At 40.3% G+C, this 20,170-nt stretch overlaps 1 protein-coding gene across 1 annotated transcript in view; it reads right to left on the bottom strand.

Annotated features, from left to right (window-relative positions):
- Positions 1-383: 383 nt before the first annotated feature.
- TGM4 (transglutaminase 4) overlaps positions 384-20,170 on the bottom strand; it is a 185,259-nt gene continuing 165,472 nt past the window's right edge. The window contains exons 13-14 of the mRNA XM_085631544.1: positions 15,194-15,330; positions 384-1,896 (exon numbers count right to left, since the gene is read on the bottom strand). Coding sequence (XP_085487670.1) covers positions 1,755-1,896; positions 15,194-15,330 — 279 coding nt within the window. The 3' untranslated portion in view covers positions 384-1,754. The remainder of the gene's footprint in view (positions 1,897-15,193; positions 15,331-20,170) is intronic.

Consider the following 20,170-nt stretch of genomic DNA (forward strand, 5'->3'; position numbering starts at 1 on the left):
ATGCGGCCTGGGTAATTACTAGTGGATTAATTCAAGCATTCCATCCATCACTTTTTGTATTCTGAAGAGCTTATTCGCAGCATAACTCAGCTGAAATTCCTGTGTAGAACTGCATGGTAACTTAGGGGAGGGGACTGGGGTACCCAGACGATTAGCAGGTGCTCGAGTTTGGAAATTCTGCAGTTCTTGTCAGCTTTACCATTTATCCTACTGTTTCTGAGAGCTTCATTCACTTGTACTTGTCTTAGACTTCACCCCTCTTGCTGATGAGGACAAAGTAAGCTTTTCAAACAATTACATATGTTAGTAATGGTTTTGCTGAATTACCTTTTAGCTAAATTATGCTTTAGCGAGAAAAAAACACCTTATTGCACTTATTATTCAGTGTATGTCTTTATTTTTCTAGATTTCAAGCAAGGTTCATATGTATCATGTACTGGTCATCACCCCTCAACAGGGAATAATACCTTTTATTATTAAATACCACATTGAATCATTGTCTAAAAAGCATGAATTGAAGCTGAGGAGAAATGTGTTTTTAGCAAGAGTTTTGTAAACATTACATTTTGAATAGCTTTATAAAAGCAAATCAACTATAGGGTACTGAGGTCAAATTGTTGTAAGTAACATTTTCACAGGTATTTGAAATATTGCCTGTACATGCAAGCCCACACCTATTACCTTTAACCAAAACCCCATTTTGTAATGTTGCCTGCTGAACGACGGCTATACATTGGCTACTCCTGATTTGACCAATCGCTCTCATTAGCACTTATTTAGCTCCAAAACACAATGGCCATTAACACATTTTTTTGTGAACTTGGAAGCACAGACTATTTAAAGGAAATGAGGTGTTTGTTGTTGTCAGTTATTGCTCTTATTGTTCACAACATATGTAAGTGGTTATCCAATGCATATATAGTAGCTCTACCTACTAACAGTAACCAAAAGTCATGCGTGCAAGATTGCATTTTGTGTCAAGCACTTGATGAGACCAGAAATGATAACTTCAGAGTTGAAACATTGCTTTAAACACAGATGTATGCCTTCTTTCATGCTGACTCTTCAAGTACTTTGCTTTTGTTTGCTACCCTGAGCATGAGGTAAGAGGTGGGGAGAGATAAAGAGAGAGAAAGTTTGTGTACACACATATACATTTATGTTGGCCTAAACACTAACTTACATTGGTTAGAGGGTTTCTTAAAGCTGACATGCAAAGCCAAGTGATTCATTGTAAATTTAGAATCTGAAAACGTGATTCTGCTTAGGTCTATGCTTACCACGCTCAGAAACTTTCTCATTGATGAGATTACAAACTGAACATGTAAGTGTATCCAACTCCTGCATGTAAATAGGTTTTTTCATGCTTGTGCAATAGAAATATTAAACAAAGACAAAATAAACCAAGATTGAAGTTGTTCAAACTTCCGTCACAAGTTATAACCACCCAGTTGGTAGAACATTTGTATTGCTATTAATTTTTTCATTATAGAGACAAGATGCCACTGAAAACATTTCTCTTTTTTCCTTACACCACAAAATTAACTGCATGTCACATCAATACTTTTAGAATCTGATCGTCTGCTTTTCACAAGAGCATGTATAATTTTCAGCAAGAATTCAGATGTAAGCTGGTAAATAGTTGATTAATTTGCCTCCAAAGTGTACTTCAGCCTAGAAGCACAATACATTTATTGACATACATATTAAGCCACACTATTGCTCTGTTTTTCTCTGTCACGTTGAAGATGCTCCTATTCCGCAATGTCAATCATCCTCTCCGCCGATATCCCTTTAACCTGGGTAGAGTTCAGTTTGGCCACTATTTTCTTCTTTCCAGCTCTTATTGGAGCACAAATTATTTTGGATCTAAAAATTCCACCTGGGGGCACATCCCTATAAAAAATAAGCAGAGCGGAGGAGAGAAGCCCAAAAGATTAAATTGTTTCAGTTTCCTACCACGCATAATTATTAAATACAGAAACATAGATTTTTTTATAAATAATTATTCACAAAGATAAAAGTAAAGAATACCATTATATATCTAGTCTTATTTTAGTTTGAAAAAAATAAGTAATTATAATATGAAAAAATACTCAGAAAGATAGTCCCCTCTTCAGTTAGAATTAATGTCATAAAAAACAATCTTGCCAGAAATAAAGTACATACAAAACATACTAGGAATTTCTTTCGTAGACTGCCTTCACAAAAAAATCAGTACATACCTAATGTATTTTTGGAGGAACGTCAAAAGCGTAAACTTGCACTACACTGGCAGAATTAACCCTCCCTCATCCTACCACATAGGATGAGTCAAACAATCAACATTCAGATTTCAGAAAGAATAAAAATGACGTAGTCTAACTTGTAATAGGAGCTGTTAGAAATGGGATTTCTGGTTGGCTAGGGCAAGCGCCTTGGCCCTCTGATAAGCCACGAGCCCCTAGTATGCTCTGGACCACAGAGTGCAGGAACAGAGGGGCGCTCACTCGTGCTGCATCCTAAAGGACAATAAAAAAAGGTAGAGCACTCAGCCTGGCACTTAGTCCAAGGAATCACACAGGACAGAGCTGGGCCCAGGCAGGCGAGCTCACAGGGCCCTCCAGCTTAGGGGGGAGTCCCTTGTGGCAGTTCCTCCTGGTTCCCAGCGGTCCTCCAGCAACAAGTAAGCACAGGAAGCACACGTACATGGGATCACTGCCCCAATACTTATACCAGCTATGTTCTTTGTTCTCCCCCTGACACAGGGCTCTGTGCCCGGTTCAAACCAGTTCTGGGGGGCACTCAAACATTTATTTACAGTGCACAAATACCCTTATTGTTAGTGTAGGTTCTGGACCCAGACACACCACAGGGGGGCAGAGCCAGCATTGTACAAGGCAGGCACAGATCTATTCAGGGTCAGGGGCTACTCCTCCCACTACTCCAAATGCAGATCAGGCCTTTGCAGCCTAGCGCTGACTCACCCAGCCCCTCTGGTGCCACTACACCTCCCCAGACTCTGTCACTCCAGAGCCAGACATGCAATACACAACAGGCAGGCACAAAGACACATATCACAAAGAAATGCCCACTTCTAAAAGTGAAATTTCTGAAATAGTGATAATAAATCTGCGAACACCATTACGCAGCATTTATTACCACTATTCCAAACATACCAAACTTGATCACGCTACTCTTCTCAGATCATATATATATCAAAGAGAAAAAAGGTATCAAGGAAATAATACATCAATCATTCATGAAGAGAGCACATTTAATTACCCCTTCAAGAGTATCAAATATTCATTTTGAGTACATCTGACATAATTTTCAAAATATCACAAAAACAGGTGCTTATTCAAAGAAGGACACAATCACATATATCACACAACATCAATTATATACATAGCACCCAAAATCTACTACACATGACAATTAACCCAAATACAAATTATTCCCATCAGTGTCCCCTTCTGAATTGCAGGCGGACCACTGGGAGGTAGTCAAACAAAGGGGGAAACACAAGAAAAAGGGGGCAAAAATGGCCCGAAATTTTACAGGTGTCCCAACAACAGTCTGTGAGTCACTAAGGTTCTGGTGACTCCTCCATCCAATGTCTGTCGACGTGACCACGTTTCAGCCAGAATTAGCTTATGGCCTCTTCAGGACAGGGGTTAAACGATAACTAAAACAAAAAAGGGGGAGCAACATTACTCTCATCCAGAACATCCCTGTGTCACGGAATGGTGACCAAGCAGTGCACACAATGCCAAGATCCCACAAAGGACCCCTCCACGGTGAACCAAATAAACCTTACATCCCATCAACCACAAAGTGACTAATTGAAAGAAAGGACTAGCAAAAAGGGAACAAGAACAAAATGACATAAGTACATAGCCCGCAACCAAGCCTCCATCACCAAAGTGCACATCCTAACAATTAACTAGATGGTGGTGACAACATACAAAATTAATTATCAAAGAACCACCATCTGCATAAACCCCAATTATATCCAAAATATACCAAGGCCAAAACTCAAAGCATTACACCCCTTCAGCAGAATCTTATCCTAATACACTTACATGTATCTTCCTTATTTCTATCTTGCGTGGCTGCTCAAACGATACACAACAAAGTTCTGCCAACATGGGGGAGGCACAATATAACAGAGTATCACGTAGGTGCGATGGATAGATAATATACGTATGCAGGAAAATAATTCTTCGCCTATGTCCCTCACGGTGTTTAACCACCAGCAACGTCCAAGAAACGCTCTTACCTTTGAACCGCTGTGCGCGCTTGTAAACAGGTACTATCCATGAGATCCGACCACCGGTTCTCCACTACGTTTCTAAAGACACAATCAGGATATACTATCTTTAGAACCCTTAGAGCACCTCTATACACGTCTATAGCAGCATCACCAAGACTAATGATCCACTTACTAGATAGAAGTCGGGTCGGTCTCCACACGCAATCCTCGCTACAACGCCACTCCACACACGCTCAATGTGGTGTAACAACCGGGCGTTAAGCGTCCTACCCGGAAATAAGGCTCCCGCTCTGCACAAATCCCTCCTTCTGCCAGCAGTAATATAGAAAGAGGACTGGGAGGTGGCCGATACGCTCTTCATTCAGCCTCAATACTTATTCATCTAAAATCCACAAATTAATCAACATATAAAATTACAAACAAAGGTATCCTGCTCCCAATAATAATAAATCCATCAGCGATACCAAACCGCACTCGGTAAACATACCTACATTAGTAAATACAACCCTTAAGTGAATGGAAAAAGGGGAAGAAGAAAAGCACCGTATGCACAGCAGGCCACCACCCCAGAGGGAAGGGAGAGAGCACAGCTCCCATCTACACACACAATTCTGTACATTATATACATATATACACCTATACAATTATACAATACACTTATTATGACCATAACCATAACTGCGAAGGAGAACCCTACGGATGAACCACCGAGGGTATACATTATATGCATTATACACTCTACATGTACACAGAAAAAATGTGAGCATCAAAAATCAAACAAACTCATAGTCTAGCGCGCCCTTAGATTAGCGCACCCTTCCTGGAATCACTTGAAAATGACTCTCGCCTAGAATTGCAAGGCGGGTCAATTCCCAATCAAAGACCAAACCTCATCGCGGTCATTTAGGCCCCTACTGGAGGTCTGATATCTTTCTATCAGACGAGCTTCTAAGTTATTTAATTTTTTCTGTAAAGATGTTTTAGTGGGTGCCTTCACTACTCCCAGAATAGTCCACTCCAGATCATTTTCTCCATGTCCATTTTCCATAAAATGTTGGACCATGGGAGCCCCCATGGTCTTGCAACGAATGCGGGATTTATGCTGAATAATCCGCATTTTGACAGCTTGTGTGGTTTGTCCAAGGTAGGAACTTCCACACGGGCATGTCACACAATACACAACATTTTTCGTGTTACAATTTGAAAAACATAACTGTTTATGTATTTTTTCATGAATAGTCACTGCTTTAGAATCTTTGGTATGGACACACACCACACAATTATTGCACTTAAAGTGCCCTATAACTCTTGGTAACCCCAAAAGGCCTCTTGTGTCTGTGGGCATGGGCGACTGACGAGTAGCTTTTACCAAATGGTTTCTCAAATTCCTGCCCCGTCTAAAGGCAAACAAGGGCTTAGGGATGTTAAGATGGTCCAATAGCCTCAAGTTCCTTAGAATAATCTGTTTAACCTTATTTGCTTTGGGGCGGAAAGTCAGTACACAAACCAGTTGCTCAGATTCTTGTTTGTTTTTGGGTGTAAGTAGGTTTTCCCGGGGTGTGTACCACGCTCGTTTGAGTGCTCCTTTAACTAATCGTTTGGGGTAACCACTTTTCACCAATTTCTCTTGTAAGTTCTTGGCATTCCTAAAGTAATCGTTCTTATCAGTACAATTACGTCGTACCCTCAGGAACTGCCCATAGGGCAGGTTGTCCCTGAGGTTACGGGGGTGCCCTGACGAGTAATCCAGTAAAGTGTTTCTGTCGGTGGGTTTGGTGAACAAGTCCACCTCCAACCTGCCATTTTTGGCAATGATCCATACGTCCAAAAAATTAATGCGTGTATTGCTAGCACTTTTAGTAAATTTGAGGTCAGTTGTACGAGTATTCAGCCATATATGGAATTGCTCAAGTTCTTCTTATGTGCCTTTCCATACCATGAAGACATCGTCAATGAAGCGAATCCACTCAAGAATGTGACCTCTGAATGGAGTCCCCTCATGGAAGATATATCTTTTTTCAAAAAAATCCATCACTAGATTAGCAATCTCAGGGGCAAAACAACATCCCATCCCTACACCTTTGACTTGCAAAAACAAATCAGATTTAAACTCAAAAAAATTATTTTTCAAGCAAATCGTTGCCAGTTCAAGCAGAAATTCAGAGGGAACCATGTGTGGTCTTGGTCTCGTGTCCAGTACCTGTCTCATAACCATCAGTGCCTCATCCTGTGGTATATTAGTATATAAACTCTCGATGTCGAAGGAGACCAACAGCTGTTGGTCCACATCGAACATCGGGTTACCAAGAGTTATAGGGCACTTTAAGTGCAATAATTGTGTGGTGTGTGTCCATACCAAAGATTCTAAAGCAGTGACTATTCATGAAAAAATACATAAACAGTTATGTTTTTCAAATTGTAACACGAAAAATGTTGTGTATTGTGTGACATGCCCGTGTGGAAGTTCCTACATTGGACAAACCACACAAGCTGTCAAAATGCGGATTATTCAGCATAAATCCTCCCATGGTCCAACATTTTATGGAAAATGGACATGGAGAAAATGATCTGGAGTGGACTATTCTGGGAGTAGTGAAGGCACCCACTAAAACATCTTTACAGAAAAAATTAAATAACTTAGAAGCTCGTCTGATAGAAAGATATCAGACCTCCAGTAGGGGCCTAAATGACCGCGATGAGGTTTGGTCTTTGATTGGGAATTGACCCGCCTTGCAATTCTAGGCGAGAGTCATTTTCAAGTGATTCCAGGAAGGGTGCGCTAATCTAAGGGTGCGCTAGACTGAGTGTGTTTGATTTTTGATGCTCACATTTTTTCTGTGTACATGTAGAGTGTATAATGCATATAATGTATACCCTCGGTGGTTCATCCGTAGGGTTCTCCTTCGCAGTTATGGTCATAATAAGTGTATTGTATAATTGTATAGGTGTATATATGTATATATTGTACAGAATTGCGTGTGTAGATGGGAGCTGTGCTCTCTCCCTTCCCTCTGGTGTGGTGGCCTGCTGTGCATACGGTGCTTTTGTTCTTCCCCTTTTTCCATTCACTTAAGGGTTGTATTTACTAATGTAGGTATGTTTACCGAGTGCGGTTTGGTATCGCTGATGGATTTATTATTATTGGGAGCAGGATACCTTTGTTTGTAATTTTATATGTTGATTAATTTGTGGATTTTAGACGAATAAGTATTGAGGCTGAATGAAGAGCGTATCGGCCACCTCCCAGTCCTCTTTCTATGTTACTGCTGGCAGAAGGAGGGATTTGTGCAGAGCGGGAGCCTTATTTCCGGGTAGGACGCTTAACGCCCGGTTGTTACACCACATTGAGCGTGTGTGGAGTGGCGTTGTAGCGAGGATTGCGTGTGGAGACCGACCCAACTTCGATCTAGTAAGTGGATCATTAGTCTTGGTGACGCTGCTATAGACGTGTATAGAGGTGCTCTAAGGGTTCTAAAGATAGTATATCCTGATTGTGTCTTTAGAAACGTAGTGGAGAACCGGTGGTCGGATCTCATGGATAGTACCTGTTTACAAGCGCGCACAGCGGTTCAAAGGTAAGAGCGTTTCTTGGACGTTGCTGGTGGTTAAACACCGTGAGGGACATAGGCGAAGAATTATTTTCCTGCATACGTATATTATCTATCCATCGCACCTACGTGATACTCTGTTATATTGTTCCTCCCCCATGTTGGCAGAACTTTGTTGTGTATCGTTTGAGCAGCCACGCAAGATAGAAATAAGGAAGATACATGTAAGTGTATTAGGATAAGATTCTGCTGAAGGGGTGTAATGCTTTGAGTTTTGGCCTTGGTATATTTTGGATATAATTGGGGTTTATGCAGATGGTGGTTCTTTGATAATTAATTTTGTATGTTGTCACCACCATCTAGTTAATTGTTAGGATGTGCACTTTGGTGATGGAGGCTTGGTTGAGGGCTATGTACTTATGTCATTTTGTTCTTGTTCCCTTTTTGCTAGTCCTTTCTTTCAATTAGTCACTTTGTGGTTGATGGGATGTAAGGTTTATTTGGTTCACCGTGGAGGGGTCCTATGTGAGATCTTGGCATTGTGTGCACTGCTTGGTCACCATTCCGTGACACAGGGATGTTCTGGATGAGAGTAATGTTGCTCCCCCTTTTTTGTTTTAGTTATCGTTTAACCCCTGTCCTGAAGAGGCCATAAGCTAATTCTGGCTGAAACGTGGTCACGTCGACAGACATTGGATGGAGGAGTCACCAGAACCTTAGTGACTCACAGACTGTTGTTGGGACACCTGTAAAATTTCGGGCCATTTTTGCCCCCTTTTTCTTGTGTTTCCCCCTTTGTTTGACTACCTCCCAGTGGTCCGCCTGCAATTCAGAAGGGGACACTGATGGGAATAATTTGTATTTGGGTTAATTGTCATGTGTAGTAGATTTTGGGTGCTATGTATATAATTGATGTTGTGTGATATATGTCATTGTGTCCTTCTTTGAATAAGCGCCTGTTTTTGTGATATTTTGAAAATTATGTCAGATGTACTCAAAATGAATATTTGATACTCTTGAAGGGGTAATTAAATGTGCTCTCTTCATGAATGATTGATGTAATATTTCCTTGATACCTTTTTTCTCTTTGATATATATATTGTCCCTTATACACAGGGATCATAGGGTGATTTGGGTATACCCCTGTTGTTTATGACTAACTCTTCTCCGATCAGGAATTACCACTGAAACACATATCAGGGAATGCCCAATGCATTCCTATGAGAGGGCGGCCTCACAGTAGTGATAAACCAAAATCGCTGGTTGTCACTACCAGGACATGCCACACAGTTAAGGAACATGTCCTACCTTTTACCTGAAGTGCACCCTGTCCATAGGGCTAGCTATGGCCTACCTTAGGAGTGACCGATCTGCAGTAAAAGGGGAGTCACAGACGTGCAACCACTTTATGTGCCACGTCACAGCGGCCGTAAATTGCGCGCACAGGCCCTGCAATGGCAGAGGCCTGAGACAGGTTTGAAAGGCCCCTTTGGTAGGTGGCACAAGCAGCGCTGCAAGCCCACCAATAACATTTAATTTACTGTCCCTGGGTATATGATATAACGCTTTACAAGGGACTGATAGGTAAATTAAATACGCCAAACAGGTGTAGACCAATCTTACCACGTTTACCATAGAGAGCACATGCACTTTATACTGGACAGCTGTGATAAAGTGCCTAGAGTCCTAAAACCACCAACACCAGCTCAGAATACATACCAGTAGGAAAGCAAAAAGTTCATGGATGACTTTGCAAAAAGGGCCAAGTTAAACAGGAGCCCTTATAAAAACTATTCAGTTTATCATTTCATGGTATGAGTACCAGCCTAAGCTTTATATGTGCAGTGTCCATCAGCATTGCCTTTTATAACTGCAGATGACACATAAATAAGGGCAATTTATCATCTTTGCACCTGTGGTAGTCTTTTAGTGAGAAAAAAACACAAAATAGCATTCGACTATGTACAACAAAATAATATATGTTTATGCTATAACTGTTTGTGAGGCCCAGCATGTAAAATGCTTCAATGTCTACAACAGTTTAGTCTATAAAGATGGTATGAAATCATTCTATTAACGATTCAATAAAGCATTCAAGAGGACAATCTCAAAACTGAAAATACCAATTCACCAATAAAAACTTAAAAGTAAGGCAGAGATTTAGGTATTCAGCTGGACACACTTTTATGCTTTTTTGGTATTCTTTCACAATAAGAGCCCACTGGAATTGTCTCACGACAAGATAACCCAAGTCGTATGCCTGGAAACCTACACTGGCACAGATTTCCATTTCAGGCGTACTGCTGAGAACACAGGTCATAAAACAAAATAAAAATGTTTAGGCGGAGACCGAAATCTTTTCTAATACGTATTCATTTTTATGGATGAATCTGACTGTACCAGGCTACACAAAGTAGTTTCAGCAAAAGTTGTTTAAGGGTTTCGGGGTTCTAATACATGTTGTGTAACATAAAAACTGCAATTTTTTCTTACCATATTCATAAATACCTGCTTATTAAAGCATTGTGATAGAATGTAGAATATTGCACAATCTGTCTAATATTTCTACAACACCTAAGTGAGACAACTTAGTGGCTAGATAATTGAGCCTATCCAGCAGCAAATAATTTATCATGATTAGTTAGATTCAAGGTACTTGTTTATTTGTATCTTTTGAGCACTGAAACCCAGAAAGATTATTTCTGAGTGCTTGATAGAATGTCTGTGTAGTAAGGAAGGGCTTAGTAAATACCAACTGGATAGATAATGGAACACTAGATATATAGAGATATTACCCCATATGTAACTAGACATTTCAGAGCCCTCCTAAAGTACAGAAGTTCTGATTTAAGTCTGGGGATGAGGGAGAGGGTTCCTTAGGGTAGAGCCTTTGAAATGTAAGGTTGTGCGCCAAATTGCTTGTACATTAGTTGCCAGACAGTCAACTATTATTTGGTGGCAGACCACAGCATGATTGTATGCTCTGTTTAGGTTTCCTCAGCATGGTAGCACCTGGCATTGTGTTGATTCAATTGCAGTAATTCTGGCCTGAAAACCATTGCAAGGATGAGTGCTGACCAGTGAGTCAGCAAAAAAGGAAGGATTTTGTGCGAGAGGACTGGTAGTAGATTAACTTCTTGGCAACCATGAATTGTAAGAGAGTCAGATCTAGCTCATAATATGCCACTAGAATGGGAGCCACTCTTGGAGAGATCTAATAAAGCCATGTTTTAAATGAACATTTCTGTTGATATCAATTGTAATGTGATTGATTAACTAAATTTAATAGAGCCATGTTTAAAAAGGTTTTTTTGGCCAAGATTGAACGGAATGAAATTGCCCAATCAAAATATACAATGATTTAGTATTTACAAGAGTAATAGTTTGTATAAGAAAAAGTACTGAAAGAGACAAGAATTGATATATTGTATATATGTACATAAAGAAGAAATTTGATAAACAACAAAATAAAAATAGAGAAATCATTGAGTTGTTTCTAGGGTCATATTTGGTCATTATGACAACACAATGCACAGCTAAATACATTTGTCTTTGTCAGCTTTTTTAAAACATTTTGTCTTGTTTGAATGAGTTTCCTATATATATATACTCTCAAATATTTGTTTTAGACCCTGATATAGGAAGCTAAATTAGGGGTACCCTTGTTACAGTGCATTATAAACCACTCTTGGAGTTGACAGGAAGCAAGAGGTGAGGCTACAAGAATGGCATATTGTATTGCAAATGAATCTATATCATGGTTTATACCCAACTGTGAGGCTCTGAAGTGCATTATTTGAAAGCCAGCACACTATTCCGAAGGGAATGCTTAGTTGGAAGGGTGTTTATACATACTGTGTACCTAAATGTGAAAAGCAATTTGATGTGCATGAGTGACCGGACTGGTGCTCTTAATGTGTTTTTTGGTCGCAACGCTTATTAGAGTGATGGGAAAAAGATGAACGAGAGATAAAGCGTGCTCAGATAACATTTTCTGGCTGCTATACATTTCTTTACAGGTCCTGTTTTGACCTTGTGCAGACACTTTTCATCCACTTCCTGTGCTACTGTTGTCAATGAATTTATAATGCTGATGGTGTCCAATTTTGGGATGGATGAAAGCAGGACTCATAGGAATGGACTATATTAAAGTCCTCCAGGATTATGTTGCCTGCCCTTTTTGAGATTAGGTCACTTGGATTATGTATATTAATGGTGGTTGCTTGACAGTACAGGCAAGTTTTATGGGTTTAGGCTCCTGGTTGCCTTTTAAGAATGGTTTATATTTCTAAGCCAGAGTTAGGTGGCAAAAGCTGTCATCTCTTGTAACAGATGATCAGTGATAGAAATGTTTTACCAGGACCATCAGAGGGTATCCAGCCTGTGTTGATTACAGTCTGCCTTCGTTGAGTCAACTGTAGTATTTCTTTCACTCCTTGTTCTTGTCTAACAACACAGGGTTTGGCTCTAATCAGCAAGGCTGAGCCATAATAGAATCAACTGAAATGACTGTACTGATCATTCTTTGTAAATCGACTCATACAGTTGTCCATAAATCAAATACCGACAACTAGAAGATTCAATCTAAAAGATTTAATTTTTAGTTTTTTCAGAGTTTTTTTCAGAAATTGAAATTTAATTTTACATTTCGTATTTTATCAAACATTTGTACACATTTGTCCACAAAAAATATATAATAACCATACAGCACACAATGAATGACCGTGACTACATACATAAATAGTGCAAGACATTTAAGACAGAACATTTTTTGGTTTTTCGTAGGGTCTCTTCTTTAACTGTTTTGACTCTGGAAATATATTGGCAAAAGGATAATACCACTATGTCACAAGTTGTTGTTTTATGTTGGGTTTGTCAGTGATTTGTCTTAAATGTCTTGCACTATTTATGTATGTAGTCACGGTCATTCATTGTGTGCTGTATGGTTATTATATATTTTTTGTGGACAAATGTGTACAAATGTTTGATAAAATATGAAATGTAAAATGAAATTTCAATTTCTGAAAAAGCTAAAAATTAAATCTTTTAGATTGAATCTTCTAGTTGTCGGTATTGGATTTATGGACAACTGTATGAGTTGATTTACAAAGAATTATCAGTACAGGCATTTCCCTTGTTGTTGACTCTTTGTTCTTGGGCAGAGAGTTATGTTCTCAAAGTGTACTGAGAATGCTGTTGCATTTATGTTTTTTTTCCTTTCGGAAGAAATTATGAGTCACAGTGCTAGACATAAGTGTAGTGTCCTGTATTCGGAGGTTCACTAGAATTTCGCATGTAGAAACTTCAAGCCTTTCCTTTCCATGGCTGTCAGTGGTGCAAAATATCTTAAAGTCAGAATATCTGGCTATCAGAAGACGCTTGTAGCAGCATTGTTATTTGTTCCAGTTGGTGGACAGTAGCTTTGTCAATATGTGTACTCAAATATACCTTATCGCAAGACAAATCTCTTTTTTGCGATTAAGTTTCTTAAGCTCAGTATGATCTTTTTGCAGCTTATTATTTCTCCATCTGATCTCAAGGCACCTATAATGTTTTTTCATTTCAGCACATCTGGGACCATGATTGGGGGATGGTTTGGGTTACTTTATGGTGGTAGGATTTTCTTGGTCTTTTAATTTACAGTGGTGGGATTTTATCACTGCCTTCTGACATTGTATGAAAGAAGTTGTCAAAGATACAGTTCACCGAATTATATTAATTGTACAGATTGTCATGTGCTGCAGATAGAGCTGCTTCCATTTCAAAAGAAACAATCAGTACCTTTGGGTGGTAAATATGTACATGGGCAGTACGTTTTAGCAATATTTTGTTTTGTTAGGAAACTTGGAGTTTGAGCAAACAAATATGAGCTAATGCAACAGTGTATATCTCACAGACCTCCATTCTTATATCCTTAGAATAAGTTCCAAACAATGACCTTGTGAATGTGATGGGATTATGCCTAATAGTGTGAGATTATGTGCATGAGTAGTGTCCTCCAGAGCCTTTGTAAGGAGTCGTGTGAAGGAAACCCTCCGGATTTTAAAATCCCCCACCAGCAAAGGTTTTAAATAAGTTAACAGTTGTAATGCAATCTATGTTCATAGATTGGTTTATATTCCATGAGGGACTGATAAACTATATTGTTCCTGGGAGCAAGATATCAAGGTTGTAGCTGTTTTATGCTTTGTAAATATATAACCAGGGTAGGGAGTGGCCACAATCACACTTTGGGCATAATGGTTTAATAGCACAAATCAGATTAATACAATAGGTGGATCTATTGTTGCCTATACTTTATGCTAGAAAGAACTGCCAGCAAGATATTTATAAATGTGAAATATATTGGGATCCGTTATCTATTAGTTTGATTCTGTTTACATCAATGTAAGCAAAGTAAAGCAGGGGGAAATTTAAAGGTACCACAAGGTCATACACTAGCCACCTTTTTGAAAGTGCCACTATTGTTCTATATTACAATACATACTTTGTTTTGTGAATGTATATTACCAGTATGATACCAAATATAAGTCTATTACACTATAACTGATTATACTGTACAGCTTTTTGATTTATAAGTTTTGCTACGGATTAAAAAAAAATAAAGAATGTAATCCAAAAAAAGAAAAGGTACCACCATTTTTACTTTAATACATGTGGTTTCTGTGTCATGCAGCTAGCTCACAGACTGCCACTCCTAAATTGTAACATTGATGGTGAATTTTAAATGTGATGGGATAGCTGTGCTCCAAATGACAGCAAACCAGTGTTATTGTTACAGGACTGCCATTCCAGCTGCCCATTTCTACCTCAATACCATATCCTCTATTTTTCTTTCTTCTATTTTCGCGAATTAATTTTTATTATTCCTCAACGTGTGAGGAGAAATACCTGCCAAATCTTTGTTGGCCAATGAATATTTCAAATTAAATGCTATAATTATACTCTCTGTTGCAACTTCTGGCTTTAACATGGTTATAATATATGTATAAATCCTGAATGACCTATAATAGCTGTATTGGAAAACAATTAAACTGCTGATATAGTGAAGAAAAGATTACAAAGTGCTTTTATAACCACAGACGGTGTACTACTTCACACTTGATGGCAATGTCATTTAGGAGTGCTGCAAGTGTACCAGAATATATGGGTTGTTTTAGGCCCATTCAATGGCTAGTATGCTCTCTTAAAGTTTGCATCCATCTCACATTGTTGAGCCTTTTTCAGCACATTCTCGAAAGGTTGCTGTTAGGTCAACAGGGAGTGGAAAGGTATGTTATAATTACGTGGTATAACACTATGTAGTTTGTGCAGAAACACAAAAGAATGTGATGCTCATTTTACTATTTCATACTGATTTTAATGGCTTATTTTGCAGGTTTCATCTTACCCTTGGTCAAAGGTTTCCAATTTGAAAATACCCAAGCCTTCTACATGGAGTTTGCAATTTTCCAAAGGGATGCTCAGAGAGTTTATAAAGGTAAAGCTGCAGGTGAAGTCTTGACCAATCTTTGCTGTCTCTGGCATCTGAAAAATAAGAAATAATATCACAACAATGATACATACCTTTTAAAAAAAATAGAAAGAAAAAAAACATATCTCGTTTTGGGGTGAATAACAGTTGTGTTTTCCATAGCCTTACTTCTGACAGTCATAGGTAGAAAAGAGGACTACATTCTTCACACCGTGGGTTTAGATTCTGCCTAGGAGCATTTAGTAAGGTGCCACTGTTGGTTCCCTGCCAACCCACAGGCAGGGAGTATTGCTTTTGGTGAAGGAATTATAATCTGCTACATTCTCAAGTAATATGAACAGCACAGAATTCAAAAGGTTACTGATTACTAACACATAACATTGGTGCCAAGTACTGATAATGTATTTCTTTTTTCATATTGTGTTGCTTTATTTATTTGGGGGATTCATATGATTTTATTATTTTTACTATACAATTGTATACAAATATATTTAGTTAATTCAGTTTATTTAATAATGTGAAGTTTCAAACTACCCATGCCTGAACCCTAAAAACCCTTTACTACCCATAACTGCTACTAACCTTACTATCAGTAAATCCTATCCATTACAGAACCCCAAATACCCTTACTCGCTCTAAACATTGCCCATCTTGAACCCTAAACATTCCTTACTATCCCTGAACATTACCTATCCCTGATCCTAAAAATTCCTTGATACCTCTAAACACTACCCATCCATGAACCTTAAAACCTCCTTACTAGCCTTAAACACTACCCAACCTATTGCTCTAAAAACCTTACTAACACTAAACTCTACCCTCCCTACAACCCTAAAAAACCTTTATTATCTCTGATCACTTCCTTATTACCCGTAGACTCATTAATCCCTGAACCGCAAAAAACGTAAACACCACCAATTTCCAAACCCTAAATACTCATACTCCCTCTAAACACTAGCCATACTGTAACCTTAAAAACTTCTACCACTAAAAACTACCCTTCTCTCAAACCTAAAATTCCCTTTCTGTTCCTGAATACTCCCCATCGTTGACCCTAAAACTCCTTATTGCCCCTAAACCTTAGCCATTCCTGAATCCCATAAACCGTTCCCACGTTGAACAGAACCCATCCCTGATCCCTAAAAACAGCTTACTGCCCCTAAAGACTACCCATCCCTTAACCCCCAAAAAATCTCTGTAGCCTCTAAAAAACCAAATTTGCCTTTTCTTTTTGTCTAAAAATAAAAAAATCATACATTAACCTGAAAAAAAGCTTAAGACATATACTTTTATGGTATATTAAATATTTCTTGTTATTACCGCATAGTTCAAATTCAATAATATTGTTTTTATTTTAATACTGATTACCATAAATCTAATTATTAATAATCAAACTAATGTAAATTTACAACTAACTAAATTTAGAGTTTGTTAGAAATGGGATCTCTGGTTGGCTAAGGCTTGCACCAAAGCCAGGCAGAGACCACCACTCTAGTCAGGGCAAGGGAGTTACACGCCAAAGATAACCCCTTCTCATCCCCTTGGTAACTTTGCATGAGCAGTCAGGCTTATCCCGGAGGCAATGTGTAAAGCGTTTGTGCAACACACACACACCAACAACATACTAGGCACACCACAAAAGGAACTCCACACAAGATAATATCAAAAATAGCCTTTGTATTATCATAAAATTCATTAGAATAGTAATCACACAATATACACTGTGCCAACTCGCACTGGGTAATATTTACAGGGGATTATATACACATGACAGGGCCACATGGACTACTGTCAGAACCATCACAAAGTGAACTTAGTAAAAGTAGGACATCACATAAACGTACAATCAGTAATCACTAGTAGCCACTGTACTCAGCATCATCCTGTAACATAAACCATATCATGCACAATATCAAATTTAGGCGTGAAATACGTTCGGCGCCAACCACACCAGCATAAACACATTATGCAATCATCTCATAAGTCTAAACGCATTGGACCCTAACCTCCTAAACATAACTCACTTTAGGGGGAAAACTCACAGTGGGAAATAACCTCACCAGCATAATCACATTACGCACATAATCTCATCCCCAAATGAATTTAGAGGCATGAATCACAGTAGAGAATCCAATTTCCTAACATCACATAAATCACTGACCCCCCTGTCCAATTGGCCTTCTCTAGGGCTCAAATGCCCTATGTCCAAAAGTCAGGGTGCGCTGCCAATGCAGCAATATCCAAAAGCGCGTAATTGCGCTGGGGCAAAGAAGTGCATCTCACTCCTATCTCTCTCAAAGATGCCCCCAAAGAACTGTGGCCTAAACGTAGCAGCTGGCACTAAGTGCTGCGCAGCTGTGAATATCAAATGACGCCTTGGCACCTCTGTGCCTCCTGTCCCATTCAGGGACTTCCAAAACATCTGCGCCAAACGTTGCAGCTGCCCACTGTCAGGCGAGGCAGCTGGGAATATAGCCAAAGCACTGGAAATGTGCCTCGAGAGGTAGGGGCCCCTCTGGGCCTCCATGGGCTCTAACAACAAAGATGTCCCACCGTTGGAGCGGCCTTATGTCAGGCGGGGGCCGCTCGGGAAATGGGTACGGATACTGTGCCCCGACCTCGTCTCTCCCCCTCCAGCCATTCTCCACTCTGTGGGGACTCTGCAGGACGCGGGGCTCTCCCTCACTGCGGGACCGGCTCTCCGCTCTCCTGAGGAGCCCGTGAGGCTACAGATGACTTCTCTCTTCTCGGCGCCGCAGCAACACGCAGGGCTCCGTCTTACTCACAGGAGCCCTGCTCCAGCCGCTCTACGCAGCATTCACGAAGGCGGGGTGGGCTCCCACCGGACTTTCCCCTACCCGCGGGGCTCCCATAGCTCACTGGAGCCCTGGTCACTTCTGGCCACGCGCACCACGCCCAGGCAAGGTTGCCTGACTTCCAGGTCGCGCTGAGAGCGGCCCAAAGAGGACTTCTGCAACAGTTCGGGCTGCGGCGGTGAAACGCGGGGTTGGCTCGTTCTTCAGTCAAACAAAAAGCAGAAGCGGGGTGAGCACCCACCATTACTATATAGATAATTTGCGACATAAAAGCGGGGTGGGCACCCGCGAAGCAGCAGGTGAATGCAGGGTGGGCACCCGCTCAATCCCAGCAATTTTGCTGGGGATTCCCTCAGGGCAATGTGCAGCTCGGCGCTGCGAAGCTCCAGGAGCCACATTTCAGCGCTCTCAGGGCGCAAAAGGCAGCAAATGTCCTGGAGGTCCTGGACTATGAAAGAAAAGCGCTCACAGGCAGTAGAAGCAGCCAAAAAAGTCAGTTGAGATGAAGGGGCAATGCAGGGCCCAGGGAGGCAAGCCCTCATGGCAGCCTCTCCAGGGCCCCAGCAGCAGCACGCCCCGGCAGTATTCAGGAACAAGAACTGAGCATTTTCATGGGGTCACAGCCCCTATATTTATACTACATACTCCTTTATCTGTAGTGCAGGGCATGGGGGAACTAGATGCAACTGGTTCAGGGGGGATTTGGAGCACTTTGTTTTGCAAGCTTCTCTTACCCTTTGTCAAGTGGGGGCTAGGTGATCAGACACACCACAGGGAGCGGAGCCAGCATTCACTAGGGCAGGTGCCATCATATTCAGAGTCGGGGGATTACCTCTCCCACTAATCCCAGCACAGATGTCCTATTCAACCCAGCGCTGACTCACCCTGCCCCTCCTGGAGCCACACACACCTCTCAGCCCCTGTCACTCCCAAGCCAGACATGCAATTTACATCAGGCAGGCAAACACAAAGCACACAGAAAGGCCAACTTCTAATAGTGGCATTTCTCCACCAGTCATCCTAACAGCATTTATTCTCACAAATTCATATATACTAGACTTGACCACACTGCTCCTCTCATACAAGGAATTACCACTGACACACACTTAGCAGGGAATCCCCAATGCATTCCTATGGGAGGGTAGGCTAACCTTACAAATGTAACACAGTGAGCGCACGCACTATACGCTGGACCACAGTGCTAAGGTGCCCAGAGGCCTAAAACCACCAACACCATGTCAGAACTTAAGGCAAAAAGTTTAGGGGTGAACCTGCCAAAAAGGCCAAGTCCAACAGAGTAACATTAAATTAATTCCAAACTTTTCAAAAACTGTTGATTTCGGATTCATGATCCATATAGCATACAGAGGTTAAAAGCTCCTAGTCTGACAAAGGTGCCAGGAGGCGAATAAATACTTTTGAGCAACTACTTTGGAGTGCCGAGGTTTTCCTGCATGAGAGGGAGTTATAGAATTTGCAGCACACGGCGAAGCGCTGCTTGCTCGGCAGCACTTGTGGTCAGGCAACCCGAAAGGGAAACTCGCCGACAGCAGGAGGAATATATATATATATATATATATATATATATATATATATATATATATATATATATATATATATATATATATATATATATATATATATATACATATATACATATATACATATATACATATATATATATATATATATATATATATATATATATATATATATATATATATATATATTTTTTTTTTCACCTTCGTTTCCCCAAAGGGGATTCCCCACGCACTCACGGACAGAAGCCAAACTTAGCCAGTAAAGTTTTCAGTTGTATTCCATTTAATCCATTAATTCACAGCGTGCCAATTCAAGTAAAAGGACTCTACGCGTTTCACCTCCCCTGAGGCTTGTTCAACAAGCCTCAGGGGAGGTGAAACGCGTAGAGTCCTTTTACTTGAATTGGCACGCTGTGAATTAATGGATTAAATGGAATACAACTGAAAACTTTACTGGCTAAGTTTGGCTTCTGTCCGTGAGTGCGTGGGGAATCCCCTTTGGGGAAACGAAGGTGAAATTACAAACGGCTTGGCCC

This window comes from Triturus cristatus, chromosome 10 (genome assembly GCF_964204655.1).
Source record: "Triturus cristatus chromosome 10, aTriCri1.1, whole genome shotgun sequence".
In the NCBI taxonomy this organism is placed as follows: domain Eukaryota; kingdom Metazoa; phylum Chordata; class Amphibia; order Caudata; family Salamandridae; genus Triturus; species Triturus cristatus.